The 13,125-nt window shown below is 38.2% G+C and overlaps 2 protein-coding genes across 2 annotated transcripts in view; both read left to right on the top strand.

Annotated features, from left to right (window-relative positions):
- LOC118413204 (mucin-5AC-like) overlaps positions 1-5,797 on the top strand; it is an 11,243-nt gene extending 5,446 nt beyond the window's left edge. Inside the window, exons 5-16 of the mRNA XM_035816420.1 lie at positions 259-405; positions 936-1,082; positions 1,261-1,407; positions 1,605-1,751; positions 2,607-2,753; positions 2,952-3,098; positions 3,624-3,770; positions 3,949-4,095; positions 4,293-4,439; positions 4,969-5,115; positions 5,292-5,438; positions 5,636-5,797. Coding sequence (XP_035672313.1) covers positions 259-405; positions 936-1,082; positions 1,261-1,407; positions 1,605-1,751; positions 2,607-2,753; positions 2,952-3,098; positions 3,624-3,770; positions 3,949-4,095; positions 4,293-4,439; positions 4,969-5,115; positions 5,292-5,438; positions 5,636-5,797 — 1,779 coding nt within the window. The remainder of the gene's footprint in view (positions 1-258; positions 406-935; positions 1,083-1,260; positions 1,408-1,604; positions 1,752-2,606; positions 2,754-2,951; positions 3,099-3,623; positions 3,771-3,948; positions 4,096-4,292; positions 4,440-4,968; positions 5,116-5,291; positions 5,439-5,635) is intronic.
- Positions 5,798-11,268: 5,471 nt separating this feature from the next.
- The window catches only part of LOC118414132 (mucin-5AC-like), a 12,094-nt gene continuing 10,237 nt past the window's right edge, over positions 11,269-13,125 (top strand). The window contains exons 1-2 of the mRNA XM_035817953.1: positions 11,269-11,405; positions 11,602-11,748. Of these exons, the coding sequence (XP_035673846.1) occupies positions 11,638-11,748 (111 nt within the window). The 5' untranslated portion in view covers positions 11,269-11,405; positions 11,602-11,637. The remainder of the gene's footprint in view (positions 11,406-11,601; positions 11,749-13,125) is intronic.

The raw sequence follows: 13,125 nt of genomic DNA, 5'->3' as shown, positions 1-13,125 counted from the left end.
TTTGACCACAAAGCCAACTACAGTATCGACCACACTACGGACAACTCTACCCACAACTACGGTACAGCAACGGATCAGAGCTAATCTGTTTAAGAAAAGGAACTAACCGACTCATATGCGGCTTGTAGACGGCTTCTTTAACCAACTTCTTTGATAGGCTTTCTTAATTCTATTATAATGACGTATAATTACTTGTCTTTATTTTCCAACATCATTAAGCGAAACATAAAACATCTTATTTTCCCACATCTAATACAGACACAAACTACACAACGTACAACTCAGCAAACAACAATGCCTACAACTAGTCTTACAACGTCAATGACAACCGACGAATCTACAGCACTGACAACCAAGTCTACAACGGCACAAACAACGCAGCTGACAACTCAAGCCACAACGACGGTAAACAACACTAAACGATTCAAAGTATCATATGATTCCAAAATGTACCAAAATGATTTAGCTAGCTATTTGACTGTATTTTGGACGAAATTCTTTAATGATCCTCAAAGTTTTCTTACCACTATAGGTTGCTAGAGGAATTCTATACGGTCATTGAACGGCAAAAATACTTTTTCTTTTCTATCAAATGCAGAGGCAAACTACATTAAGTACAACTCATAGAACAACAATTCCCACCACTGTTTTAACTACACACAAGACAACTGACGTATCCACACAATTGACCACAAAACCGACTACAGTATCGACCACGCAACAGACAACTCTACCCTCCACTACGGTACAGAATTGAACTATTACTGTCGAATGCCCAAGTCATGTTGAGGCTTTGACGATGTCTTGACTGTTATCTTGACATGTACTGTCCAGTTTTAAATTCCTGTCATATGACGTTTGATTAAACCTTACTTCTTCCATCGTTATCTCGAAGCAATAGATTCAAGACCCAATTTCGTCTTTATCTAATACAGAGACAAACTACATTAAGTACAACTCATCAAACAACAATGCCCACAACTTTTCTCACCACGCACAAGACAACTGACGAATCCACACTATTGACAACAAAACCAACTACAATAGCAACCACGCTGCGGACAACCCTACCTACAACTACGGTACAGCGACTATGCAGACCTGAGTCTCATTTTGGGATGCCAATATCATATGAATTGTTCAGATGGTTTCTTGACTTTCACTGTCCCACAGATGAATTCTAACATGACGTTAGACTAACTTTTCTTTCATCCTGACAACGCAAAAATTTCACACTTATTTCCACTTTATTCAATGCAGAGACAAACGACATTAAAAACAACTCATAGAACAACAATGCCAACCACTCTTTTGACTACGCTCAAGCCCACTGAGGAATCAACACTTTTGACCACAAAGCCAACTACAGTATCGACCACACTACGGACAACTCTACCCACAACTACGGTACAGCAACAGATCAGAGCTAATTTGTTTAAGAAAAGGAACTAACCGACTCATATGCGGCTTGTAGACGGCTTCTTTAACCAACTTCTTTGATAGGCTTTCTTAATTCTATTACAATGATGTATGATTACTTGTCCTTATTTTCCAACATCATTAAGCGAAACATAAAACATCTTATTTTCCCACATCTAATACAGACACAAACTACACAACGTACAACTCAGCAAACAACAATGCCTACAACTAGTCTGACAACTTCAATGACAACCGACGAATCTACAGCACTGACAACCAAGTCTACAACGGCACAAACAGCGCAGCTGACAACTCAAGCCACAACGACGGTAAACAACACTTAACGATTCAAAGTATCATTCCAAAATGTGCCAAAATGATTTAGCTAGCTATTTGACTTTTTTGGACGAAATTCTTTAATGATCCTCAAAGTTTTCTTACCACTATGGGTTGCTAGAGAAATTCTATACGGTCATTGAACGGCAAAAAATACTTTTCTTTTCTATCAAATGCAGAGGCAAACTACATTAAGTACAACTCATAGAACAACAATTCCCACCAGTGTTTTAACTACACACAAGACAACTGACGTATCCACACAATTGACCACAAAACCGACTACAGTATCGACCACGCTACGGACAACACTACCCTCCACTACGGTACAGAATTGAACTATTACTGTCGAATGCCAGAGTCATGTTAAGGCTTTAACGATGTCTTGACTGTTATCTTGACATGTACTGTCCAGTTTTAAATTCCTGTCATATGACGTTTGACTAAACCTTACTTCTTCCATCGTTATCTCGAAGCAATAGATTCAAGACCAAATTTCGTCTTTATCTAATACAGAGACAAACTACATTAAGTACAACTCATCAAACAACAATGCCCACAACTTTTCTCACCACGCACAAGACAACTGACGAATCCCCACTATTGACAACAAAACCAACTACAATAGCAACCACGCTGCGGACAACCCTACCTCCAACTACGGTACAGCGACTATGCAGACCTGAGTCTCATTTTGGAATGCCAATATCATATGAATTGTTTAGATGGCTTCTTGACTGTTTTCTTTCACTGTCCCACCGATGAATTCTAACATGACTTTAGACTAACTTTTACTTCATCCTGACAACGCAAAAATTTCACACTTATTTCCACTTTATTCAATGCAGAGACAAACGACATTAAAAACAACTCATAGAACAACAATGCCAACCACTCTTTTGACTACGCTCAAGCCCACTGAGGAATCCACACTTTTGACCACAAAGCCAACTACAGTGTCGACCACACTACGGACAACTCTACCCACAACTACGGTACAGCAATGCATCAGAGCTAATCTGTTTAAGAAAAGGAACTAACCGACTCATATGCGGCTTGTAGACGGCTTCTTTAACCAACTTCTTTGATAGGCTTTCTTAATTCTATTATAATGACGTATAATTACTTGTCTTTATTTTCCAACAGCACTAAGCGAAACATAAAACATCTTATTTTCCCACAGTCTAATACAGACACAAACTACACAACGTACAACTCAGCAAACAACAATGCCTACAACTAGTCTGACAACGTCAATGACAACCGACGAATCTACAGCACTGACAACCAAGTCTACAACGGCACAAACAACGCAGCTGACAACTCAAGCCACAACGACGGTAAACAACACTTAACGATTCAAAGTATCATTCCAAAATGTGCCAAAATGATTTAGCTAGCTATTTGACTGTATTTTGGACGAAATTCTTTAATGATCCTCAAAGTTTTCTTACCACTATGGGTTGCTAGAGGAATTCTATACGGTCATTGAACGGCAAAAAATACTTTTCTTTTCTATCAAATGCAGAGGCAAACTACATTAAGTACAACTCATAGAACAACAATTCCCACCAGTGTTTTAACTACACACAAGACAACTGACGTATCCACACAATTGACCACAAAACCGACTACAGTATCGACCACGCAACAGACAACTCTACCCTCCACTACGGTACAGAATTGAACTATTACTGTCGAATGCCCAAGTCATTATGAGGCTTTGACGATGTCTTGACTGTTATCTTGACATGTACTGTCCAGTTTTAAATTCCTGTCATATGACGTTTGATTAAACCTTACTTCTTCCATCGTTATCTCGAAGCAATAGATTCAAGACCCAATTTCGTCTTTATCTAATACAGAGACAAACTACATTAAGTACAACTCATCAAACAACAATGCCCACAACTTTTCTCACCACGCACAAGACAACTGACGAATCCACACTATTGACCACAAAACCAACTACAATAGCAACCACGCTGCGGACAACCCTACCTACAACTACGGTACAGCGACTTTGCAGACCTGAGTCTCATTTTGGGATGCCAATATCATATGAATTGTTCATATGGTTTCTTGACTTTCACTGTCCCACAGATGAATTCTAACATGACGTTAGACTAACTTTTCTTATATCCTGACAACGCAAAAATTTCACACTTATTTCCACTTTATTCAATGCAGAGACAAACGACATTAAAAACAACTCATAGAACAACAATGCCAACCACTCTTTTGACTACGCTCAAGCCCACTGAGGAATCCACACTTTTGACCACAAAGCCAACTACAGTATCGACCACACTACGGACAACTCTACCCACAACTACGGTACAGCAACGCATCAGAGCTAATCTTTTTAAGAAAAGGAACTAACCGACTCATATGCGGCTTGTAGACGGCTTCTTTAACCAACTTCTTTGATAGGCTTTCTTAATTCTATTGTAATGACGTATAATTACTTGTCTTTATTTTCCAACATCATTAAGCGAAACATAAAACATCTTATTTTCCCACATCTAATACAGACACAAACTACACAACGTACAACTCAGCAAACAACAATGCCTACAACTAGTCTTACAACGTCAATGACAACCGACGAATCTACAGCACTGACAACCAAGTCTACAACGGCACAAACAACGCAGCTGACAACTCAAGCCACAACGACGGTAAACAACACTAAACGATTCAAAGTATCATATGATTCCAAAATGTACCAAAATGATTTAGCTAGCTATTTGACTTTTTTTGGACGAAATTCTTTAATGATCCTCAAAGTTTTCTTACCACTATGGGTTGCTAGAGGAATTCTATACGGTCATTGAACGGCAAAAAATACTTTTCTTTTCTATCAAATGCAGAGGCAAACTACATTAAGTACAACTCATAGAACAACAATTCCCACCAGTGTTTTAACTACACACAAGACAACTGACGTATCCACACAATTGACCACAAAACCGACTACAGTATCGACCACGCAACAGACAACTCTACCCTCCACTACGGTACAGAATTGAACTATTACTGTCGAATGCCCAAGTCATGTTGAGGCTTTGACGATGTCTTGACTGTTATCTTGACATGTACTGTCCAGTTTTAAATTCCTGTCATATGACGTTTGATTAAACCTTACTTCTTCCATCGTTATCTCGAAGCAATAGATTCAAGACCCAATTTCGTCTTTATCTAATACAGAGACAAACTACATTAAGTACAACTCATCAAACAACAATGCCCACAACTTTTCTCACCACGCACAAGACAACTGACGAATCCACACTATTGACAACAAAACCAACTACAATAGCAACCACGCTGCGGACAACCCTACCTACAACTACGGTACAGCGACTTTACAGACCTGAGTCTCATTTTGGGATGCCAATATCATATGAATTGTTTCTTGACTGTTTTCTTTCACTGCCCCACAGATGAATTCTAACATGACTTTAGACTAACTTTTCTTTTATCCTGACAACGCAAAAATTTAACACTTATTTCCACTTTATTCAATGCAGAGACAAACGACATTAAAAACAACTCATAGAACAACAATGCCAACCACTCTTTTGACTACGCTCAAGCCAACTGAGGAACCCACACTTTTGACCACAAAGCCAACTACAGTATCGACCACACTACGGACAACTCTACCCACAACTACGGTACAGCAACGAATCAGAGCTAATTTCTTTAAGAAAAGGAACTAACCGACTCATATGCGGCTTGTAGACGGCTTCTTTAACCAACTTCTTTGATAGGCTTTCTTAATTCTATTACAATGACGTATGATTACTTGTCTTTATTTTCCAACATCATTAAGCGAAACATAAAACATCTTATTTTCCCACATCTAATACAGACACAAACTACACAACGTACAACTCAGCAAACAACAATGCCTACAACTAGTCTGACAACGTCAATGACAACCGACGAATCTACAGCACTGACAACCAAGTCTACAATGGCACAAACAACGCAGCTGACAACTCAAGCCACAACGACCGTAAATAACACTTAACGATTTAAAGTATCATTCCAAAATGTACCAAAATGATTTATCTAGCTATTTGACTTTTTTTGGACGAAATTCTTTAATGGTCCTCAAAATTTTCTTACCACCATGGGTTGCTAGAGGAATTCTATACGGTCATTGAACGGCAAAAAATGCTTTTTCTTTTCTGTCAAATGCAGAGGCAAACTACATTAAGTACAACTCATAGAACAACAATTCCCACCAGTATTTTAACTACACACAAGACAACTGACGTATCCACACAATTGACCACAAAACCGACTACAGTATCGACCACGCTACGGACAACACTACCCTCCACTACGGTACAGAATTGAACCATTAGTTGAATGCCCAAGTCATGTTGAGGCTTTGACGATTTCTTGACTGTTATCTTGACATGTACTGTCCTTTTAAATTCCTGTCATATGACGTTTGACTAAACGTTACTTCTTCCAGCGTTATCTCGACGCAATAGATTCAAGACCCAATTCTGTTTTTATCTAATACAGAGACAAACTACATTAAGTACAACTCATAAAACAACAATGCACACAACTTTTCTGACCACGCACAAGACAACTGACGAATCCACACCATTGACAACAAAACCAACTACAATAGCAACCACGCTGCGGACAACCCTACCTCCAACTACGGTACAGCGACTTTGCAGTCCTGAGTCTTATTTTGGAATGTCAATATCACATGAATTGTTTAGATGGTTTCTTGACTGTTTTCTTTCACTGCCCCACAGATGAATTCTAACATGACTTTAGACTAACTTTTCTTTTATCCTGACAACGCAAAAATTTCACACTTATTTCCACTTTATTCAATGCAGAGACAAACGACATTAAAAACAACTCATAGAACAACAATGCCAACCAAGACTGACGATTGAAACTTTTATGCGAATATTTACAAAAATGACTTAGCTAGCTATTCTGCCTGTACGTTCGATGACAATCTTTCAAGATTTTCAAAGTTTTCTTACCACTATGTTTTGCAAGAGGAGTCCTTTACGGTCATTGAAATGCAAAATACTTTTCTTCCTGATTGCATGCAGAGACAAACTACATTAAGTGCAACTCATAGAACAACAATTTCCACCACTCCTCTAACTACACACAAGACAACTGACGTATCTACACAATTGACCACAAAACCAACTACAGTATCGACCACGCTACGGACAACTCTGCCCAACACTACGGTACAGACATAAACTATCATTGTCATATGCCCACGTCATGTTGAGGTTTTGACGGTTTCTTGACTGTTATCTTGTACTATCCTTTCAATTCCTGTCATACGACGTTTGACAAAAGATTACTTCTTCCATCGTTATCTCGATGCAATGAATTGAAGATCCAATTTTTGTCTTTATCTAATACAGAGACAAACTACATTACGTACAACTCATAGAACAACTGTGCCCACAACTTTTCTGACCACGCACAAGACAACTGACGAATCCACACTATTAACCACAAAACCAACTACAAAAGCAACCACGCTGCGGACAACCCTACCTACAACTACGGTACAGCGACTTTGCAGACCTGAGTCTCATTTTGGAATGTCAATATCATGTGGATTGTGTAGATGCATTCTTGACAATTTTCTTTCACTGTCCTACCAAAGAATTATAACATGGCTTTAGACTAACACTTTTCATCATGACAACGAAAATCTAAACACCTTATTACCGTTTTGTTCAATGCAGAGACAAACAACATTAAAAACAGCTCATAGAACAACAAAGCCAACCACTCTTTTGACTACCATTACGCCAACTGAGGAATCCACACTTTTGACCACAAAGCCAACTACAGTATCGACCATACTAAGGACAACCTTACCCACAACTACGGTACAGCAACAAATCAGAGCTAAATTATTTTTGACTAACAGACTCATATCTTTGCCTAATCGGCTTTTACACGCTTTCTTTAACCAATTTTGTTGACAGGCATTATAAATCCTATCATAATGACGTTTGATTTATTATCTTTCTTTCCAACATCATTAAGCAAAACGTTAAACATCTTATTTTTTCCACATTCAATACAGAGACAAACTACACAAAGTACAACTCGGCATACAACAGTACCCACAACTAGTCTTACAACGTTAAGGACATCCGAAGAATCAACGGCACAGACAACCAGGCCTACAACGGCACAAACTACACAAACTACAACTCAGCAAACAACAATGCCTACAACTAGTCTTACAACGTTAAGGACAACCGACGAATCCACAGCACTGACAACCAAGTCTACAACGGCACAAACAACGCAGCGGACAACTCAAGACACAACGACGGTAATAAAGACTGACGATAAAAACTTTTATGCGAATATTTACAAAAATGACTTAGCTAGCTATTCTGACTGTACGTTCGATGACAATCTTTCACGATTTTCAAAGTTTTCTTACCACTATATTTTGCAAGAGGAGTCCTTTAGAGTCCATTCCAAGACACCATGCGGATGTTTGTTGCCATTGTTTAGAATTGATTTTAAAGTTTTGTAATTATATGTCTAGGACATTTGATACTTCAGAAATATTTTTAGCACTGTTTCAACTTTATAAATATTTCCCTGGTCCTGTAAAACTTTGGAAATATTCATGGTGCGGAATTGGATACTTCTAATGGTTTCTAAATAATGATAACAGCATTCTACCATTATTTACCATTTTCTACCATTTTTTGTAAATGGTTCGGTGGGCTGGGAAGATAGCAATTCACACATCCTTGCAAATTATGGTTGGGTGCCATGCAACAATGGCCCACCACAAAGGACCCACCAGTGCCCAGCAGTGAAATCTAAAAATATACAGATGCAACAATAGGGCTTACTTTTATGGGGGCAATAAACTAATTTTACCATTTGGCCAGGTTTACCATTTTTTGCAAATATTTGTAAATGTGAAATAATCACAGAGAGGTTTCACAATTATTCTAAATAAAGATATTTTTGTACAGTTACTTTCAAAATGTTTCTAAAATATTCAAAGAAATTCAAATAAATGAGTATTTTCTTAGTCAATTTTTTGAAAATAATTTAATTATTGTGGCTCAGATATTCTTTTATTCAAAATAATTCAGACTAATTATAAATATCGCCTAAAAACCCTCATGGTGTCTTGGAATGGACTCTACGGTCATTGAAATGCAAAATACTTTTCTTCCTGATTGCATGCAGAGACAAACTACGTTAAGTACAACTCATAGCACAACAATTTCCACCACTCTTTTAACTACACACAAGACAACTGACGTATCTACACAATTGACCACAAAACCAACTACAGTATCAACCACGCTACGGACAACTCTGCCCAACACTACGATACAGACTTGAACTATCATTGTCATATGCCCGAGTCATGTTGAGGTTTTGATGGTTTCTTGACTGTTATCTTGTATTGTCCTTAATTTCCTGCCATATGACGTTTGACAAAAGGTTACTTCTTCCATCGTTATCTCGATGCAACGGATTGAAGATCCAATTTTCGTCTTTATTTAATACAGAGACAAACTACATTAAGTACAACTCATAGAACAACAGCGCCCACAACTTTTCTGACCACGCACAAGACAACTGACGAATCCACACTATTGACCACAAAACCAACTACAATAGCAACCACGCTGCGGACAACCCTACCTACAACTACGGTACAGCGACTTTGCAGACCTAGGTCTAATTTTGGAATGTCAATATCATATACATCCTTTAGATGGTTTCTTAACTGTTATCTTTCACTGTTCTGCCAAAGAATTATAACATGACTTTAGACTAACATTTTTCATCATAACAACACAAAAGTTTAATACTTATTATTTCCTCTTTATTCAATGAAGAGACAAACAACATTAAAAACAACTCATAGAACAACAACGCCAACCACTCTTTTGACTACGCTCAAGCCAACTGAAGAATCCACACTTTTGACCACAAAGCCAATTACAGTATCGACCACACTACAAACTACATCAAATACATCTTATAGAACAACAATACCCACCACTCTTCTTACTACACACAAGACAACTGACGTATCCACACAATTGACCACAAAACCGACTGCAGTATCGACCACGCTACGAACAACTCTGCCCACCACTACGGTACAAACTTGAACTATCATTGTCATATGCCCGAGTCATGTTGAGATTTTGATGGTTTCTTGTCTGTTATCCTGTACTGTCCTTTTAAAATCCTGCCATATGACGTTTGACAAAAGGTTACTTCTTCCTACGTTATCTCGATGCAAATGATTGAAGATCCAATTTTCGTCTTTATCTAATACAGAGACAAACTACATTAAGTACAACTCATAGAACAACAATGCCCACAACTTTTCTGACCACGGACAAGACAACTGACGAATCCACACTATTGACCACAAAACCAAGCACAATAGCAACCACGCTTCGGACAACCCTACCTACAACTACGGTACAGCGACTTTGCAGACCTGAGTCTCATTTTGGAATGTCAATATCATGGGGATTGTGTAGATGGATTCTGGACAATTTTCTTTCACTGTCCTACCAAAGAATTATAATATGGCTCTAGACTAACATTTTTCATCATGACAACGAAACTTTAAACTCCTTATTACCGTTTTATTCAATGCAGAGACAAACAACATTAAAAACAACTCATAGAACAACAATGCCAACCACTCTTTTGACTACCATAAAGCCAACTGAGGAATCCACACTTTTGACCACAAAGCCAACTACAGTATCCACCACACTAAAGACAACACTACCCACAACGACGGTACAGCAACGAATAAGAGCTAAATCTTTTTTTACTAACAGACTCATATCTTTGACTAATCGGCTTTTACACGCTTTCTTTATATAACCAATTATTTGACAGGCATTCTAAATCTTACCATAATGACGTATGGTTTATCATCTTTCTTTCCAACATCATTAAGCAAAACGTTAAACATCTTCTTTTTTCCACATTCAATACAGAGACAAACTACACAAAATACAACTCGGCATACAACGATACCCACAACTACTATAGCTATTACAACGTTAAGGACAACAAAAGAATCAACGGCACAGACAACCAGGCCTACAACGGCACAAACTACACAGAGTACAATTCAGCAAACAACAATGCCTACAACTAGTCTTACAACGTTAAGGACAACCGACGAATCCACCGCACTAACAACCAAGTCTACAACGGCACAAACAACGCAGCGGACAACTCAAGACACAACGACGGTAATCAACACTGACGATTGAAACTATTGTGCGAAAATGTACAGAAAATGACTTAGCTAGCTATTCTAACTGTAGTTTCGACGGCAATCTTTCACGATTCTCAATGTTTTCTTACCACTATATTTTGCAATAGAAATTCTATACGGTCATTGAAAGACAAAAGACAGAATTGCTTTTTTTTCTGATTGCATGCAGAGACAAACTACATTAAGTACAACTCATAGAACAACAATCCCCATCACTCTTCTAACTACATACAAGACAACTGACGCATCCACACAATTGAGCACAAAACCAACTACAGTATCGACCACGCTACGGACAACTCTACCACCCACAACTACGGTACAGCAACTAATCAAAGCTAAACTAATTTTTGTCTAACAGACTCATATCTTTGACTAAGCGGATTTTACACGGTTTCTTTAACCAACTTTTTGATAGACCTTTTAAATCGCATCATAACGACGTATGATTTATTATCTTTCCAACATCATTAAGCATAATCTTAAACATCTTATTTTTTCCACATTCAACACAGAGACAAACTACACAAATTACAACTCGGCGCACAACAATGCCCACAACTAGTCTTACAACGTTGAGGACAACCGACGATTCCACAGCACTGACAACCAAGTCTACAACGGCACAAACAACGCAGCGGACAACTCAAGACATAACGACGGTAATCAACACTGACGATTGAAACTATTATGCGAAAATGTACAAAATTGAATTAGCTAGCTATTTTGACTGTATGTTCGATGATGATCGTTCACGATTCTCAACGTTTTCTTACCACTATGTTTTGCAAGAGGAGTTCTTTACTGTCATTAAAAAGGCAAAAGACGGAAATACTTTTCTTCCTGATTGCATGCAGAAACAAACTACATTAAGTACAACTCATAGAACAACAATTTCCACCACTCTTCTAACTACACACAAGACAACTGACGTATCTACACAATTGAGCACAAAACCAACTACAGTATCGAATACGCTACGGACAACACTACCCTCCACTACGGTACAGACTTAAACTATCATAATTGTCATATTCCCGAGTCATGTTGAGGTTTTGATGGTTTCTTGACTGTTATCTTGTACTGTCCTTTTAAATTCCTGCCATATGACGTTTGACAAAAGGTTACTTCTTCCATCGTTATCTCGATGCAACGGATTGAAGATCCAATTTTCGTCTTTATTTAATACAGAGACAAACTACATTAAGTACAACTCATAGAACAACAGCGCCCACAACTTTTCTGACCACGCACAAGACAACTGACGAATCCACACTATTGACAACAAAACCAACTACAATAGCAACCACGCTGCGGACAATCCTACCTACAACTACGGTACAGCGACTTTGCAGACCTAGGTCTAATTTTGGAATGTCAATATCATATACATCCTTTAGATGGTTTCTTAACTGTTATCTTTCACTGTTCTGCCAAAGAATTACAACATGACTTTAGACTAACATTTTCATCATAACAACACAAAAGTTTAATACTTATTTCCTCTTTATTCAATGAAGAGACAAACAACATTAAGTACAACTCATAGAACAACAAAGCCAACCACTCGTTTGACTACGCTCAAGCCAACTGAAGAATCCACACTTTTAACCACAAAGCCAACTACAGTATCAACCACAATACAAACCACATCAAATACATCTCATAGAACAACAATACCCACCACTGTTATAACTACACACAAGACAACTGGCGTATCCACACAATTGACCACAAAACCGACTACAGTATCGACCACGGTACGAACAACTCTGCCCACCACTGCGGTACAAACTTGAACTATCATTGTCATATGCCCGAGTCATGTTGAGGTTTTGATGGTCTCTTGACTGTTATCTTGTACTGTCCTTTTAAAATCCTGTCATATGACGTTTGACAAAAGGTTACTTCTTCCATCGTTATCTCGATGCAAATGATTGAAGATCCATTTTTCGTCTTTATCTAATACAGAGACAAACTACATTAAGTACAACTCATAGAACAACAATGCCCACAACTTTTCTGACCACGCACAAGAC

Source organism: Branchiostoma floridae, chromosome 4 (genome assembly GCF_000003815.2).
Source record: "Branchiostoma floridae strain S238N-H82 chromosome 4, Bfl_VNyyK, whole genome shotgun sequence".
NCBI lineage: Eukaryota > Metazoa > Chordata > Leptocardii > Amphioxiformes > Branchiostomatidae > Branchiostoma > Branchiostoma floridae.
Note: the sequence above shows the minus strand (reverse complement) of the source record. Positions and strands in the feature narration are given on the sequence as shown.